This window comes from Eretmochelys imbricata, chromosome 1, assembly GCF_965152235.1.
Source record: "Eretmochelys imbricata isolate rEreImb1 chromosome 1, rEreImb1.hap1, whole genome shotgun sequence".
Classification (NCBI taxonomy): domain Eukaryota; kingdom Metazoa; phylum Chordata; order Testudines; family Cheloniidae; genus Eretmochelys; species Eretmochelys imbricata.
Window position 1 is genome coordinate 280406237 of NC_135572.1, and position 17772 is coordinate 280424008.

At 43.3% G+C, this 17772-nt stretch overlaps 2 protein-coding genes across 5 annotated transcripts in view; both read left to right on the top strand.

Moving 5' to 3' along the window:
- Positions 1-7813: 7813 nt before the first annotated feature.
- POC1B (POC1 centriolar protein B) overlaps positions 7814-17772 on the top strand; it is a 101866-nt gene continuing 91907 nt past the window's right edge. For 3 of the 4 annotated variants that reach the window (XM_077832480.1, XM_077832488.1, XM_077832501.1), the window contains exons 1-2: positions 7814-8015; positions 9310-9394. In XM_077832480.1, the coding sequence (XP_077688606.1) occupies positions 8001-8015; positions 9310-9394 (100 nt within the window). In that variant the 5' untranslated portion in view covers positions 7814-8000. Of the gene's footprint in view, positions 8016-9309; positions 9395-17772 lie in introns of those variants that run through there. The other variant, XM_077832495.1, reaches the window with a different exon arrangement.
- On the top strand, positions 9948-12666 carry GALNT4 (polypeptide N-acetylgalactosaminyltransferase 4). The gene has a single exon (XM_077832470.1). It carries the CDS (start codon positions 10117-10119, stop codon positions 11866-11868), a length of 1752 nt encoding a protein of 583 aa, XP_077688596.1. The 5' UTR covers positions 9948-10116; the 3' UTR covers positions 11869-12666.

Below are 17772 nucleotides of genomic sequence, written 5' to 3' on the forward strand. Positions count from 1 at the left end.
GCCGAGGGCCACATCGGGGTGTGAAACTGTATCGCGGGCTGGGAAGGCTGTGCCTCCCTGAACAGCCTGGCCCCTGCCCCCTATCTGCCCCCTGACTGCCCCCCTCAGAACTTCCCACCCATCCAACCCCCACCCCCCGCTCCTTGTCCCCTGACCACTCCCTCCTGGGACCCCACCCCTAACCGCCCCCCTATGTAATCCCCCCCGCTCCCCATTCTGCGTGGGGGGGGGGGCAATGGGGGAAGGGCCGGGGGCTAGCCTCCCGGGCCAGGAGCTCAGGGGCCAGGCAGGACGGTCCCGTGGGCTGGATGTGGCCTGCGGGCTGTAGTTTGCCCACCTCTGCTTTAAATAGTATGTTCTGACCTTTTCAAAACATGGAAATCTCATTTCCTGTTCCATACTGATGTTTATAGGGATCTTTTAGGCAGAACCAGGAGCAACAGCAAATGTTCAAAAGCACACCTTCTTCTCCCTCCCCTTCATCTCTGCATACACATACCTGCTTTTTTTCAGTTTCAGCTCTTCTGCTGTTGAACACCCTTTCATGGGGCCTGGCCAGAAGAGGCACATGAGCAATGCAAGACAAAATAGAGAAACTGCACTGACAGCACTTTATGTACAGTCAAAGCAAGAAAACAAACTGGGGGTGGAGGAGAAAATTTGTTAACTTTTTTTTAATAAAAATCTCAGACATTACAAGTAATACTACTACATGCAATTTCAAATGGAAACTTTGACTTCAAGCTGATGTTTTATTTTAAAAAACAATCTCCAGTACCCTATCAGAAGATAATGAGAGGAAATAAGAGATATTTCTTTTAACAGACTAAGGCCCTCAGTGGGGTTGCAGGAACGCACATGAATCTGCCCACGTGGTGCTCACTGCAGGATTGGAGCCTAAACTTTGCAAATGGAGGAGAAAGGGTGGTGGAGGAGAATTGTGCAGGGGAATGGCCTGAATTTTATTGTGGTGTGTAAGCTAACCATGAGCTAGAAATGATACTGGCATGTCTGCCATATTTAAAAATATCTGGAATGACCCATGCTCTGATACCTGTATTCAATTCTATATGCAGAAGCCAGAGGATGAGAGGCAGGAGAGGGAGCAAGAGCCAGGGACTTGAGGGTATACAGGAGTAGGGGAACTAGCATAAGAGCTGGGAGTAAGGGAGAGGGGCCAGAGGTCTATAACCATGAGTGCACAGTCCCCTCTAGAACTTGGAACTGAACCCAGAAGTCTTGAATGTCTGCATTCCTTTGTCAGCAAACAGCTCTGAAACTCACTAGCAAAGTGTGTTGCACTCCCTCTTGTGCCTATCCACATACTCAACCTACTACTGCTACCAGTTACTCTGTTAAAACTATGCTGTGATCAAAAGGTCTGACCCCTGCTGAGACCCAAGTTGGGGGTCAATATAGTCCCACGTAATAGGATTTCTGATATTTCAATTTTGTTTTAAAAATTAGGGAACTACAATAAAAAAAAAATCTATAAAAATATCAATAAGGTTGCAAAGTAAAACACTCAAGCTAGGAAAGGACTGACTTAAGGTTTCTTCTGCAACTTTAATTTAGCCACCTTGTGGATATGTATTATAGTAGTCTTTAATTACATGAAAAATATGTGATCAGTAATTAACATTTTTTATCCTACTGTATATGCATAACATGGCAAAATGTAAGGTTGCAAAGGCAACCTTAGTTCTGTTCTTTCCTAACTTGAGTGTGTGACTTTGCAATCTTTTCATTTAGCATCGTTTTTTGAATGTTTATATATAAAATACAGTTTTTCCTAGGGATGTCAGCCATTAAAACAATGCTTTTGTTCCCAAGCTTGGGAAAAGACATTTTTTAATTGGTGACTCTCTCATTCACAATGATGAGGATTTTCATGTTGGACTAACACTTCTAGCAAGAAAGAACCATTTTCACTCAGTACCTGAGGCCCTTCCACACAGCTACTGGAGTGACTGCCAAATGAAACATAGTATTTTGATGCTATTTTTTGAGGCATCATTTATTACTGCCATCGAAGCTGTGCAATAACTTGGTACAGTAGATGGCACTTTTGTATCACAGAAGAATCCTTCTGAACCTTAAAAGGACATAGGCAAATATGAGAATTTACAGAATTATTACAAATTTTGTTACCAATAATCTCTGATTACTTTTTTTTTAAATGAGAGGGGAACAAATAATTTCATTTTTTATTATGTATATTTGCCAGCTCTTTGTGTATAACTTTAGTTTAACTTACTATCATGCACTGCTTTGGGGGAGCTCACATGCACGTTCAAGGCCCTAGACCTTGAAAGAGAGTTTTTTACCAGTAAAAGAGGCAGAGCTCCTGCTGTTTCTGAATTTTGGGCCCAGTGTCTCTTTCTGGAAGCAATGAGAACTGACTGGGGAGCCCCCTATCTGCCCAAACTCCTCAACTCTGATAGGACTACAGAATCTATCCCTTTCCCCCTTACTCCCACCTTGTGCAGAAAGGAAAGGACTGCATTTTTCATTCTACAGACATTTGCACTGGGATGCTGAGGGAACCCATTTCTTCACTGCTCAGAACATACTCCTCCTTGCTCCTCACTGGATTGGGGAACTATCTCGGACATCCATGCAGGAGAAAGGGAAGGGCAGCCCTTTTTCGTCTTCAGTCTTTCTTCTTGGCTATCCTTCTATTTCCTCTTCCAAAATCCTCCAGTCCCTCTACCCAACACCTAATAATCTTCTACCCCGAAGGTTTCAAATTTACACCTATGATGGTCCACTACTCTGCCTCCCATGATCTCACTTTGCTTTATGATCCCTCATGTTTTCCCTATTTTCTTTTGCTCTGCTTCTCCCAGGGCTCCTGGGTCAATCCAGACCTCTTCCAAATCTCCACAATCCCCCGCCTTGCCCAATCTCCCTCGCCTACACCTTCTGTTACCCATCTATTCACAAAAATGATCACCTCCATCCCAAAGGCTTTGTCTCCCAAGTGCCCCTGTACCTGTTCATCCATGCTTTGCCCCTCCCTAAGGCTTCCTCCTCTCCAACTTACCCACTGTATCTGTCCCCCAAGGGGAAAGGAGAAGTAGCTGCGGCCTGCTGGCAGACCCGCATCTGGGACTCCACTCTCAAATCTGCACAGCTCATTCTCTACTCAGGCAGGTTCCTAACTCTGCCCTATTGTGACACAGAGCTAGCTGGAAAGGGAAGAGGCGCTCAGGTAGGGAAAGAGTTGAGTTGGCTGTGAACAAGTGTTCACTTCTTAACCCCCCTGCCTGCCTACCAGGGGGAGGGGGAGGGAAAGGAAGGGAAGACAGAGGCAAGACAAGAGACATCATTGCTGCTGCCTCAAGTCTACTGAGATGCTTAGTTTCAGAGTAGCTGCCACGTTAGTCTGTATCCGCAAAAAGAACAGGAGTACTTGTGGCACCTTAGAGACTAACAAATTTATTTGAGCATAAACTTTCGTGGGCTAAAACCCACTTCATTGGACGCATGCAGTGGAAAATACAGTAGGAAGATAGATACACACAGAGAACATGAAACAATGGGTGTTATCATACACACTATAACGAGAGTGATCAGTTAAGGTGAGCTATTACGAGGGAGGAGGGGGAGGAACCTTTTGTAGTGATAATGAAGATGGGCCATTTCCATCCAAGAACATGTGAGGAACAGTGGGGGGGGGGGAATTTTGTTTATTCCCCCCCCTACTGTTCCTCACATTTTCTTATCAAGTGCTGGAAATGGCCCATCTTGATTATCACTCCAAAAGGTTTTTTTTCTCTCCTGCTGGTAATAGCTCACCTTAACTGATCACTCTCATTATAGAGTGTATGTTTCATGTTCCCTGTGTGTGATAGCTCAGTGGTTTGAGCATTGGCCTGCTAAACCCAGGGTTGTGAGTTCAATCCTTGAGGGGGCCATTTGGGATCTGGGGCAAAAATTGGGGATCGGTCCTGCTTTGAGCAGGGGGTTGGACTAGATGACCTCCTGAGGTCCCTTCCAACTCTGATATTCTATGATATATATTTTCCACTGCATGCATCCGATGAAGTGGATTTTAGCCCACGAAAGCTTATGCTCAAATAAATTTGTTAGTCTCTAAGGTGCCACAAGTACTTCTGTTCTTTTTGAGATGCCTGCATGCAGGGTGGTGGTGATGTTTTGTGAAGCACATATTGTAGTTATGGGTAAATGCAGGTAAACAGAGTTTACCCACTATTTATTTTGAGGAACATTGAGAGTTCGCATTGTTAGTCTACTCACTTCTTTTTTTACCACTACACCACTGGGGAGGCCTGCAACAGCCATTCTCCTCTGCTATTTCTCTTCCTTTCTCTGTCGTCAACTGAAATTTAGGAGGTGAGAGGACAGAGCCTCATTGCTGAGCAGTAGAACACAATAATTTCCCAGTTCTTGAGAAGGGACACTCTTCCCTCTACTGCTTAAGACCCCTACCTCTGTTTCCTAGTCATATTCATAGCTTCCAAGTTTTATGCAGATCCATGTAACATTTTATGTAAATTACTTCATGAAATAATTTGCACATAACTGTAAATTTCAGTTTAAGGCCAATAAACCCTGCAGTGACCAGAGACTGGGGTAAGACATGGAGTTGCACAAAGCTTGGCAGGTGGGTGGAGGGCTGGAGGCTAAAGGGTGTTGGGGGGGGGGGGAGGGGAGAAGGTGAAGGAAGAATTGTTAAGGGACAATGCCGGGACTACTAGCTTTGATTTTTGCTTCTCCTTTAGCTACCCTACAAAAGTGCTTTGGACCAGGACAGGAAAAGGCCTGTGATCCCAGGCAATCAAAAGAACTCAGGTAGGTTTAAAAGGGAACATTCGACCGAGGACAGCTGTTTAGGGGAAACAGATTGAGACATGTGATACTCCACTAAGGGTGCCTGAAGAAATTAGTCCTGCCTAGGATACAATCAGGGGATGGGAATGGGAATGGAAGCTTTTAGGTAAAATCAATAATCTACACGTCTTAAAATCCTTTTTTCCCCTTTTAACTGCTTTGTTCCTACTACTAAAACAAACAATATTTTGGCTTTAAGAAGGCTGTCTCATTGTATACAACAAACTACAGCCTGCCTAAGGGAAGGACTGTGCAGGTACCCAAACACTGTCAGCCCCGCAGGGCAAGACTGGTTTATAGACCAGGCTTTGAGCTTCTGTACACTGTGGGGAATGTAGTCAAAGATCAGAAGTGCAGCTAGTCGCATAACCATGACACCAAGATTTTCAAAAGTGACTAATGATTTTTAGTATCCAACTGGGGACACCTTTTAAAGGAGACAGGTTTTCAGAGGAGAGGTGATTGGCCCTTTCTAACAATTTGGACCTCTTAAGGTCTCAAGTTAAATACTCAGAATTACTAGGAAAATCAAAAGCTTCTGAAAATCTTGGCCTTTGGTATCTTCTGCTCTCCCCACAACCACTCACCCCTCAAAGCCCACCAAGGTCAACAAATTGAAAGAAACATGAAGTTTATAGACCAAACCATTTTAGAGATATAAGCCAAAATTTAAATTTCCAGACTAGATGAGATGTAGTATGTGAAATTTGAGGAGGATTAACTTTTTTCAGGGGAAGCTGTGGGGGAGAGAGAAGGGATTTAAAATCAGGCTTGTAATTGAAAGCTAGCCCAAACTATGCAGTCGTTACTGCCGATGAAGTGAGCTGTAGCTCACGAAAGCTTATGCTCAGATAAATTGGTTAGTCTCTAAGGTGCCACAAGTACTCCTTTTCTTTTTACTCCATAATAAGCTCACCTTATCTGTCTCTCCCAAAATATCAAAGAATAACAAATAATGTGGTTTTTAGAGAGAGCTTCTAACTAAAATTCTCAGTGACATATGAAAGTTTGCCAAACCTGTTTACGTAAGCCACAAAGATTTCATAAACGTTTACAATGAAAATAAGATTCATAAAATGACCAATAGAAAACTACGTGCAACCCAAGCTCCTCATAAATCTTGCCCTTTTCCTGTCCCTAGCCTTCCCATATCCTGGCAGCACAATTTTAAGCCCCATCTCACCCTTTGTCTATTCATTATCAAATGCTCAAGGTGCAACACCTCCTCCTTTTACCGTTGATTCATTTCTTCTGTTGTGGAATCGCCTTAATAACAGCCACCAGTTCCAATTACTTAAATAAAGCAATAATATTTGACACAGAAAATACAGAAAAGTAAATAGTATAGAACAAAAGAATACTAAGCTATCCTATATTACATTATCTTTTCTATAAGTGTTTTCTCCTTTCCTTGAGATCAGTAAGTAGTCTCCTTTATGATTGCTTTATTTGGGGTTTATCCGTTTCTTCCTGTCTGGCTTTAAGGAATGCAACATCAGGGAGAAGGAATTTTTGTGATCTGATTCAGTCCATACCCCCATTAAATGATGGCTAAACAAATTTTGGATTCTGCCCATTTTCAGCCATTTTTATACATATTTTTACGGCAAGAATCAGTAGCTAGCACTGTTACCTGTAGGTTTAATGTTTCTCTTATTGGACAAGTACTGTTCAGTCTTGAAGAAATGCTGCTACTATTAGTTTTGCAATGGTTTTTTGGGAGGAGCTGTTGCAAGCAGCAGGAAAGTTTGATCTATCTCCGTGTCTCTAACTAGTCAATTTTGGGGTTAGAGTTTCTCTCTGGGTATTGGTGAAAGAAGGGGTTGTTTGTGTGCTGCTTGACTGCCTTTGTGGTGTAAATTGGTCTTAGAGGAGGGCATATAAATTCTCTATTACTGTAATTTCTGATCACCTCAATCTTTGACGTATTGGTTTCATACAGTGTAAATTAAAATAAGTTACCCCATTTAAAATACTTAGATTCTGCATTACTGATTTCTTGTATAAGGGGAAACCAACATGGAAGTCCCTGAAATCTGCTACTGCACATCACATTCCCTAACTCTGTGGAATTCATTCAGCATTATACTTCTTCAAGTAGAAGTAGTCTTAGCAGAACTCAATTTTTAAAATTTTGGTAGATAATGTAGGTTTAATTTTAAGCATTTTTTTTAAAAAAAAAAAACCTACTTGAATTAAATGTTCACAGTTGTGGAAAGTTATGGGGGAGGACAATTATTTAATGACAATGAACAGTGAGATTTTAAAAGTTAGAGCTTTCTAAGCGTTCAAACACAAACTGTCCATACCACCTGTTTAAAAAGTACAGTGACCAGCCTTCAGTTAAACTCATGTCCTCAAGCAGCATTTTGCTTACTTTGCCTGTCCTACATTTTGATGGGTGCAGATGAACGTATTTTTTTGAGCCCTGTGTGTGAAATTTAAATTCAGTGACATTTGCCCACATTTACCATACAAATCTCATCCTTCCAAGCCCGGCTAGGAGGCCCCAGCCCAGCCCCCAGGAGAGTGAGTCCCTCCCCCCACAACTCCCCCTCCACAACACGGATGTAGCATGGCTGACATGAGGGGGATTTGAGTCTAACTCTCCCTGACTCCTAAGGCGTTAGAAACGAAGGTGGCTCCCCAAAACTGGCTCTGCGGGGTGACCCCCCCACTCCACGGGCGGCGGGTCAGCAGCTCAAGCATCGTTGCGAGTTCAGTCCCGCTGGTCCCGTGCTGCTGAGGCAGAGGCGCTCGCGCTCCGGCGGGGGCGGAGGCAGGTCAGGCGCTGAGCTGCGCGTGGTCCTCTCTGGGGGCGTGGTCCCTGACGGGAGGACGGGGGGAGGCTGCGCAGAATAGGACATGGACGCTCATGGTAACCAAGCAACTGGGGGTGGGGCTCACTGTTTCTTTAAGGGCGAGTCGAGTGCCTATCGCATGGATGTGGCTCTCAGCTCGGCGCCGCGCTCACAGGGGTGGATGGGGCCCTCGGCAAGGCGGGGGCTACAGCTGGGGTCGAATTCGGGGCTCGGCTAGTCGGGTCTGGAGCGCGGGGGTTTTGACTGCGCCGTGGGGCGGCCGCCGGCGCTGCAAGGCAGGGGATCGCAGCGCCTGGAGCGGGCGCGCTGGGCCGCTGTCCTATGGCGTCTGTGCTGGTAAGGGAGCGGGCGGGCGGGCCTGGGGGAGACGCTGCCCGCTGAGCGCCGCTTCTGGGGCAGAGGAAAGGGAGGGACCCGGCAGCTCTGCTGTGCGCGCTGGGAGGGGCGGGCCTCCCGCTGACTGCGCTGAGGGAGCCCCAGGCAGCCGCCCGCCAGGCCCCGAACTGATGAGCGTGTCTCCAGCCGGGCACCAACCGGCGGAGCCGCCTGGGGTCCGCGCCTTCTGGCCCTGCCCCATGCGCTGCCCCTTCTCCACCGGGACCTGCTTGTCTCGGGCCGAGCTCTGGGTTCAAGTTGCCCGCCGGGGCGTGCGAGTCAGCGCCGCGGCGTTAGAGCACGTAACCCGGCCACCCGCCGCTCCCAGGGGAGGTGACAAGCCCCGCTAGTGCCCCGTGTTTTCCTCTACTGCTGTTACCGCTAAGGGCAGCTCTCAGGTGTCACGGTGATGGGCGTCTGGGCAGATCGGTGATGGACGCTCCTCACTGAGCTAACTGGCCAACTGGCAGGGAGCCTGGAGCCCAAAGATAACGGGAGACAGCTTGTCACAGCTCGCTCTGCCAAGGGAAAACCTCTGCCCTTGAAACAGGGAGGGCGGGGGGCGTCCAACAGCTGTTAAAGGGTTTTCGTTTGCGGTAACCAAACCAAAACACATTCAGAATGCCCATTCACTTTGATTTGTCAGAGGAGAGTTACAGTCCCGTAAAGGGGAGCAGGAGGGTGGCCTTGCATATGATTTGCTATATCAGTCCTGTTTGTTGCACGGCGTTTTTTACTGCCATCCAGGGCCAGATTCCACAGGGGCTGCGGGTTGTTGTTCCGGAACATCTGTGCTATAATAGGGACATTCTGTAGGGCCTGTCTTCTTGGGATTTTTCTCCATGTCAACATCTAGAGACCAGCACCTGTGCCTGGGCCTCTCTTGGCTGTCACCGCACTTCTCCGAGTAATGCAACCTTGAGCAGTGTTCTAGCTTTTAGGATGCTTTGCAGTACTCTCCTCCCCCACTATTATAATAACGAAAGTAAGTTTTATTCTGGGCCACCGCGCTGCTGCTTTCCCAGAATCTTTCAATTGTATCTCAGAGAAGCTACCGCCTTTCAATATTAATCTCGGTGTGATCATAACATGGCGAGTTCCGGGTTGACAGAACAAAAATCAGGTGATGACACAAAACTCAGTTCTCAGATATTACAGGTTTCAGAGTAGCAGCCCTGTTAGTCTGTATCCGCAAAAAGAAGAGGAATACTTGTGGCACCTTAGAGACTAACCAATTTATTAACTTCTTCTCCAGGAGGATCCTATCTTAATTCGTCCCTTTAAAGGCCATAAAGCTGCAGTCACCGGCGTTGACTTCAGCCCGAGCACTACGGCACTTGGTGAGTTTGTTACCTTTGTAGCGCGTTAGAGTTGCAGGCTTGTGCTGAACGCTTTGTGTAGGATCCAGACGCCCAGGTCCTGCAATGGGTCTGTACTCAAGGAGGAGGGAGAGACAGTGCCGCTGGAGCGCACGGAGGGGGAGGAGCGAGAGGATGGCTACAGGTGGGTGGCCCCTACAGGTTGTTGCTTGGGCAGGAGGCGGTGTTTGCTCTCCAGGATGACTGAGGAAAGTTTCTCAGCGGCTTCCGGAGAAGCGTGCTCGTGTGGCTCCGCGTCTAGCTCCGGTCCCCGGCGGGTGGGGCCGGCGGAGGCGGGGCTGGCGCACAGGGCTGGGGGAGGCGTTTCTCTGTGTCGGACGGGCCAAGGGCTCCCTGCCTCTTTTTTAAGCGACAACTTTTTGAGCAAACCAGGGGGCGGAGGGGGAGTGCCCGGGGGAGGGGTTTGTCCCGGGCACAGAGAGGAGGAAGTAAGGCACGAGAGAGCTGGGGCGGGGGCGCTCCGCACAGGAGGCGGGGAGCGGGCGGGCGGGCGCGCGGGGTTGGGAAGCAGCTTCGTTGTTTTTTTGCTGCTCCGCATCCCCGCTCCGGACGATATCCGGGAAGAGGACCTGCCGCAACCCAGCCGACCCCTCCCCAGCAGCCTGGGCCCGGAACTGCTGCCTCCCCGCGGAGGCAGCGCTGCAGTAACTTACAGCTCTCCCTGCCCGTTTTAATCGCTTGCAATGAGGATCCATCTGGCCAGAAGATGGACTTGGCTTGGCAGAAGCTGCCTGTTGCTTGGCCTCTTGATGATTGCTTACTTCGTAGTGGAGCTGTGTGTTTCTACCTTCCATGCCTCCTTCACCGGAGACAGCGTCACCAATGGGAGATGGGAGAGGCACTTTTCTGACAGACCAGAAAAAGCAGAGGATTTGGCTCGTCCAGTTTATGAAAAATCCCCTCCTGATTCTTCTGCGCTAGGAGAATGGGGTAAAGCCTCTCGTCCACAGTTGACACCTGAGGAAAAGAAACTAGAAGAAGAGCTGATTGAAAAATATGCAATTAATATTTATTTGAGTGACAAAATATCTCTGCATCGTCACATACAGGACAATCGAATGTATGAATGTAAAGCCAAATCTTACAACTATAGAAAACTTCCAACTACATCCGTTATAATTGCTTTCTATAATGAAGCTTGGTCAACCTTACTGCGGACAATTCACAGCGTTCTTGAAACATCTCCTGCAGTACTTCTAAAAGAGATTATACTAGTGGATGACTTGAGCGATAAAATATATCTGAAGGCTGAACTTGAAAAGTACATTAGTAACCTGAAAAGAGTTCGTTTGATAAGAACCAGCAAACGAGAAGGACTGGTTCGTGCACGCTTAATTGGAGCTACCTTTGCTACTGGTGATGTCCTCACATTCCTAGACTGTCATTGTGAGTGTAACTCTGGTTGGCTGGAACCACTTTTAGAGAGGATTGTTGAGAATGAGACTGTGGTTGTTTGTCCTGTTATAGATACCATTGATTGGAATACATTTGAATTCTACATGCAGACGGGGGAGCCCATGATTGGGGGATTTGACTGGCGATTGACATTTCAGTGGCATTCTGTACCTGAACACGAACGTCAAAGATGGAAATCTAAAACTGACCCCATTAGATCCCCAACTATGGCTGGTGGGCTATTTGCAGTTAGTAAGAAATATTTTGAGTATCTTGGTACATATGACACAGGGATGGATGTCTGGGGTGGGGAGAATTTAGAACTATCATTTAGGGTGTGGCAGTGTGGCGGCAAGTTGGAGATCCATCCTTGTTCCCATGTAGGCCATGTGTTTCCAAAGCGGGCTCCATATGCGAGGCCAAATTTCCTTCAGAACACGGCACGTGCTGCAGAAGTGTGGATGGATGAGTATAAAGAACATTTTTACAATAGAAATCCTCCAGCAAGAAAAGAAAATTATGGTGATATTTCTGAAAGAAAACTACTAAGAGAGCGTTTGAAATGTAAGAGTTTTGACTGGTATTTGAAAAATATTTTTTCCAACTTACATGTACCAGAGGATCGTCCAGGCTGGCATGGAGCTATCCACAGTATGGGAATATCATCAGAATGTCTAGACTACAATTCACCTGAACATAATCCTACTGGGACTCACGTGTCTCTCTTTGGATGTCATGGTCAAGGAGGCAATCAGTTCTTTGAATATACATCAAGTAAAGAAATTAGGTTTAACTCTGTGACTGAACTGTGTGCTGAAGTCCCTGAACAAAAGGATTTCATTGGCATGAGGAACTGCCCAAAAGATAAATCCCCTATCCCAGAAAATATCATATGGCATTTTAAAGAGGATGGGACTATTTATCATCCTCTTTCAGGAAAGTGCCTTAGTGCTTATCGTACTTCTGAGGGTCGGCCTGATGTGCAAATGAGGACTTGTAATGCTGCAGATAAAAATCAAATTTGGAAGTTTGAGAAATAAAATGGCCATTGATGATAGTTATTATCTGAAGAACTTCAGAGTAAATTAGTGGCTAGCTATGATTTGATACATGAATTTCCTCTGAGAGCCTTCTCTGTAGTAGTTTAGGAACTGAATCTCCTATGCTGAAGTGTACGAAAGTGGGTTGGCAAATACTGGGAATTAATGTTTAAAAGTGCCTTTTTGTACTAACTTAAGGTTTTTATTTTTGTAGGGTCTTGATTCATTATTGCTCACATTTCAGTTTATATTTTAGTTTTAGGAAAAACATGACCTGTTTTAGACCTGAAGAGTTCTTACATCAAGTGAAAGAAAATCTATGTTACTTTAGATTAAGGTTAAGAATTTAAATCTAGAGAAGTTAAGGTTCTCACAGCAATGTTTACTTAGCTATATTGCAGATATGTATTATGACATAAATTCACAGAATAAATAATACAGTAGTACATGGCTGAGTTAACATTGGTGTTGGAAGTAGAACCTTAATCCTTAGTCCGTTGTATAATCATCCAGGTGTTTACTTTATTGGGGATCTGCCAACTCCTAAGGGTTTTGAAGAGGTCATATTATTTTTAAAGGAATGAAAGTTTCTGTTGCCTAACTACGTGGAAGACAGGAAACATTAGGACTGGCCAGGCTTCATTCCTTAATTCATATCCCCCTCCACATGTGAACACCTCTTCAGTCTTGCCCTAGTTCCTGAAAGCAATTTGATTCTTCAACACCTGCCCCGCCCACCCTAATGCTAGAGGTAGTGGAACTAGAAAGATGGGCTAGCAGTATGAGAATGTTAGCCAGGTGGAGTTTGGGGGGTGGGAAGGGGATGGTTAGGGGTGGGAGACTATTGAGTGTGTGGCCGGCGAGCCCAAAATAGTGGGTAAGAACCTGGTGCATTTATCTTGAGTGTGAGAGAGAAAAGGATGGGTGTCATGTTGACATTTGTCTCTCATCTTTGAATTCTCAGAACTAGTATGCACATCCTGAGTGCTCTAAGCAGTAGCTAGCACTCAATTTCTGGACATTTGTTTATATTCTCAAAACTACCATTATGTTTACATAATCTTTTGCATTCTTTCTTGTTTTTTTTTTTCATATATGTAATATTTTATATACCAGTATGTTAGGAGGTAAAGAGGTGCTGTGTGGATAACAACATTAAGGCAGTGGTTCTCCACCTATTTACTGTTGTGGGATGCATATGCAGCTCTCTATGTGTTATGTGGGCCACATTCACTCAATATGTATATGGCCTGTGTGGCCCTGAGGATGTCATATGGGCTGCAACTGTGTATTGATTGGACCTGCAGGCTGCAGGTTGAGAACCATTGCACTAAGGTGTTTGTTTAAATGTGTGACCATAGATAGGATGATCAAATAAAGTTTCTTAGGTGTGTGATCATTGGATTGCATATTCTAGAAAAAGTACAATGCCAGTACCAAGTGTTTTGGGGCCTCTACATGATTCTTCTAGGCACTGGCTTAAGCTTTGGCAAATCCAGGGGTTTTTTTTCGTTCTGTATTCATCTTGTGCTGTCTATCGGTAGCCACCAGATACCAAATCTTGATCTTGGACTGACAGCTCTTACCTTCAGATAGAGAGCCACAAATTAATGACAGAAAGTGAACATAAAAATCTGGGGAAGGTCTAGTGGGATATAGTAGGTGGTGTTGGTTCATTACTCCAGGGCTAGGCAGAAGGGAAAGGAGATGGCCGTTTGGAGGGAGAAAGTGGGGTCGTAAAAAGGTTAGGGACTTTCTAGAAATAATGAGGCAAGAAGGAAAAGGATGTGTGTTCAGAGGTATTTCTAAGAATTTGTGAAGGATTGGAGGGAGGAAGGGAAAGAAGTGACCAGCAAGCTGGGGCAAGAGTTGCTAGGATGGAAGAGTGACTAGATGAGGAAGGTTTCAGAGCAGCAGCCATGTTAGTCTGTATTCGCAAAAAGAAAAGGAGTACTTGTGGCACCTTAGTCTCTAAGTCACCTTAGTCTCCACAAGTACTCCTTTTCTTTTTAGATGAGGAAGATTCTGGATTAGGGGTGTAGTGCAGGGCCATACTAAAAATGATTGCCACTATGTGGTGCTGGGCATTATAAGTCTCTGTAATTTATTTTAACATGACTAATTTGAAATCTGATTTGTATAAATTGATACAGAATAAGGGAATTGTCACATTATATTGATCAGCAAGGCAGTCTTTTGCACATTCCACCAAACCTGACGTGCCAAGGAATACCTCTACATTCCTCTGTAGACCTACTACTTTGAGAGACTACAGCCCATGACATGCTGAAAGAGCAAGCTTTATATGGTCATTTGCATTTGTGAAAGCCTTACCATAAATAAATTTGTTTCAGCATGCACACTTCCAAACGAATTCATGCTTGCATAGGCATCTACCTTGTATGCCATGCATACTTACTGTATTGAGGGAAATGAAGTACTGTGCATGCAGACTATGCAATTTTTATTCAATTCTAACATTTATTATTTTTTAAAAACCTAGCAAACAGTGTGTTCCTTTTGGAGGACTATTGTATGAATTGGAAATTTAAAAATAACTTGTTGGGCTGTCTGAGCAGAAAATAAGAATGAACAAGTTTCATAAATATTACACTTTTTTCAAGGCACTTATAACTGACAAACAATTCAAGAGAACTTTCTTATCCCATATTTCAGGTTTTTTAAACAGAAAAATAAGACTAAGAATGTAATACTTTTGCCCAATAGAAGCAATTTTTATAATATTATAAAGATCTGATAATAGGAACTTGGAAATGGCAATCTCAACCATAATTGAAGCATTGCTACTGTAATCTTTTAATTCTGTGTACGGATTTCTGGAAAATCTGAAACGCTCCGAAACAAAGGTATAAATATATCTATTTTTAATTCTATCAGTTTTATGAGAATTTTGGGGAAAATAAAATTACCGTATGTGGATTTTAAACTACTGATTTTAAATGATAAAAGGAACTATGTAAATTTAACATTGATTAAATGTAAGCTTTTTGTTGTTGTTTTTGAAAAACAGTAATAAAAATGACAAATGAATGTTGGTTAGTTTTCTGGCTTTTGTTTTGTTTTTGATCTTTGCCACTTATATTAGTGCCCACTACATTTAGAATGAACTCCATCCATAGTATTTTGGCATTTTATAAAGGTTAATAATAATAAACCTCTTTTGCTTAAAAGCCAACCAAGATTCTGAATTTAAGCAGCCTCTCCATCCCTTTGGCAGAAATTTATTTTTCATCAAATAGAAACTCTTTAGAATTACTGTTGTATATGTATTTGCCATTGTAACTAATGATGAGAGAATATTTGATAGAGGCATAGTTGTGTTAATGTTCCCATTTGATTTAAATATTTAAGTCTATCTACACTGTAATTCCTATTTTACTGGGTGACCTGGTTACAGCAAGGTAGCCTCATGATATAGTTGAGCATTAAGTAGATGGGACCAAATCGTGTGTTTTAACTGTCTAACAGTTCTACAAAAGGTCAAAGCTGTGTACAGTTCAGTCCTACTAAATCTTGTTAACAATATCAGCGCTGCTGTGGTGTTCGGGGGGACTGGGTTGGAGTACAGTAGGAGTTCCACTCTCGATGGAACCTTACTGTCTTTGGTAGACACATGATCAATATGGCCAATTATTTTTATTCTGAATTTGGCAGTATTGAGGGGTGGGAGAAGAGCCTATATACTTCTAGAAGTAAGTCCAGATGTCTTTATTTACTGCCAAGGAAGTATCCTTGATTGAAGGCCATTTTACTAATAATTGCAGCCCAGAAATGTATAAACCTGGTGTTTGCATAACTATCATTCCATTGTTGGATGTGCAAGTCTTTGATTCATATGCAGAAAAGCAAAATATGTAAGGAAAAATCTATTCTTAATTTCTATTCCTATTGCCTGTATCATTAGATACTTAAGTAAAACTGTGGTTGTAATGTTGTTTTTTGTACATAGACAAGAATCAACAATGTTCTGACATGAGGTTTGTGCACAGTCAAGTTTTTGCCCTCTTAAAACATCGTTATTGTTGTAGTGTAGGCGGGTACTTAATTAGAACCATGTTCAAACATGAAAGGTGTTCACATATCTCCTGTGGGCAGTGCATACACCAGACCTGCTCATGTAATAAACTGTTTTTACAAAAGTAGTCTATGGACCAACTTACTGTGTTTAAAGGCTGTAACATGGCAATGTATCGTGCCTATATAAAGACCAGACGGCATTATACCACAAAAAGTCTCTAAGGTGCCACAAGTAATCCTTTTCTAACAAATTTATTTGAGCATAAGCTTTTGTGAGCTACAGCTCACTTCATCGAATGCTCATGAAAGCTTATGCTCAAATAAATTTGTTAGTCTCTAAAGTGCCACTTGTACTCCTTTTCTTTTTGCGAAATCAGACTAACACGGCTGTTACTCTGAAACCTGTCATTATACCACAGTACATTTTCCAGTGTTGATGCATCCAGTAATATGTTTTGTAATAATTAGGCTTCATCTACAATGGCTTGGGACATCATATTTAGCCCCTCCCTGGGAAGAGCCATGTTTAAATAGGTATTTTAACATTTTATTTGAATTTTGTAGAACTTAATGCATTTATAATATCTTATTGAGGAAAAAGAAAACATGGTGCAAAAAGGGAAACAATAATTTTATAAAAAAATTCTGTGAAATACTTTGCTTGGATAACTCAGAGAACCATCTTAAACTGGAATGAAGAAACAGAAGAAATTAATTTAAAGTGCATTTTGTTACATATAAAGAATAATTTAAATACAATTGCTGCTAATATGGTTTCAGCTCCACTGTTGAAGAAATAAGCTGTTGCTGTTAGCAACATTAACCATAGATGTATTTATAATAATTCTTTCCTACCATGCTGTGTTCACAAAAGACAAATAAGGAAAGAAATCCTAAAATATCTTAATTTATATTATTGTGGCTAAGATATTGCAGAGGTTTAAGATAGTGTGTAATCTTATGTAGAAGGTATACCACAGTTAGTCCCAATTCCTGGAAGCAGAAATATTTATGCTGTCTCAGGATCCCATTGAAATTAATGGGACTCAGTTCTCTTTCCATGATTGGGGCCTTAGTTAAGGATGGAATGAGAGCTTCGGCTCTGAATTACCTTTCTTGTAATTGTGCTCATGTCTGTCTCTTTGTCTTCTTTTTTTTATTTCCCCCAGCTTGATATAGACAGATGCTTATTTGTGGTTATTTTTAAAAAAATGAGTAAAGCAGTAAAAGGAAGGAGTTAGAATGTAATTTTAAAATATGTTAATGTCTGAAGCAAGAAAGTGAGCCAGTGCTATGTGATATGCCAGCTTGTGCTCCATGGGTTGCTGGTGGTTTGTGGATTATATTTATTTTAGGAAGTAGTGGCCTAATAAATAATCTGCCCTGTATTTTAAAGGTGGTGAACTCAAATTCTCTCTCCTAAAGCGAAAAAAGAAAAAAACCACAAAATATTATTAGAAAGAGCCTACTATGAAATAACCAACTCTCAAAGTTAGAAAAAATTATCACATACCTACAAAACATACACCCTCCAAAGTAGGGGGTCCAGGGATAACACCTTGCCTCAGAGACTACCCTTCCCCTTGGCTTCTGGGAAAAGCGGGGATTAGATCCATGGAGAGGACTGTGTAGACTCTACTGACGGGCTCATCATTTTATGTACTAGTCTTGCCTTGTGCTGTATATGTCTCTTTAAATTTAGACCTCTCTTCCTCATCTCTTGCCTCCCAAATTACTGCCCTCGCTGGTGCAGGTCGGGCAGAGAAGTATTAACTTCTTCACATCTTCTGCAGTTGCAAGGGAGATCCTATTCTCCCATCCCCTCTCTTCCCACTTTCAGTGAGGAAGGAATTATTTGTTTCTTCT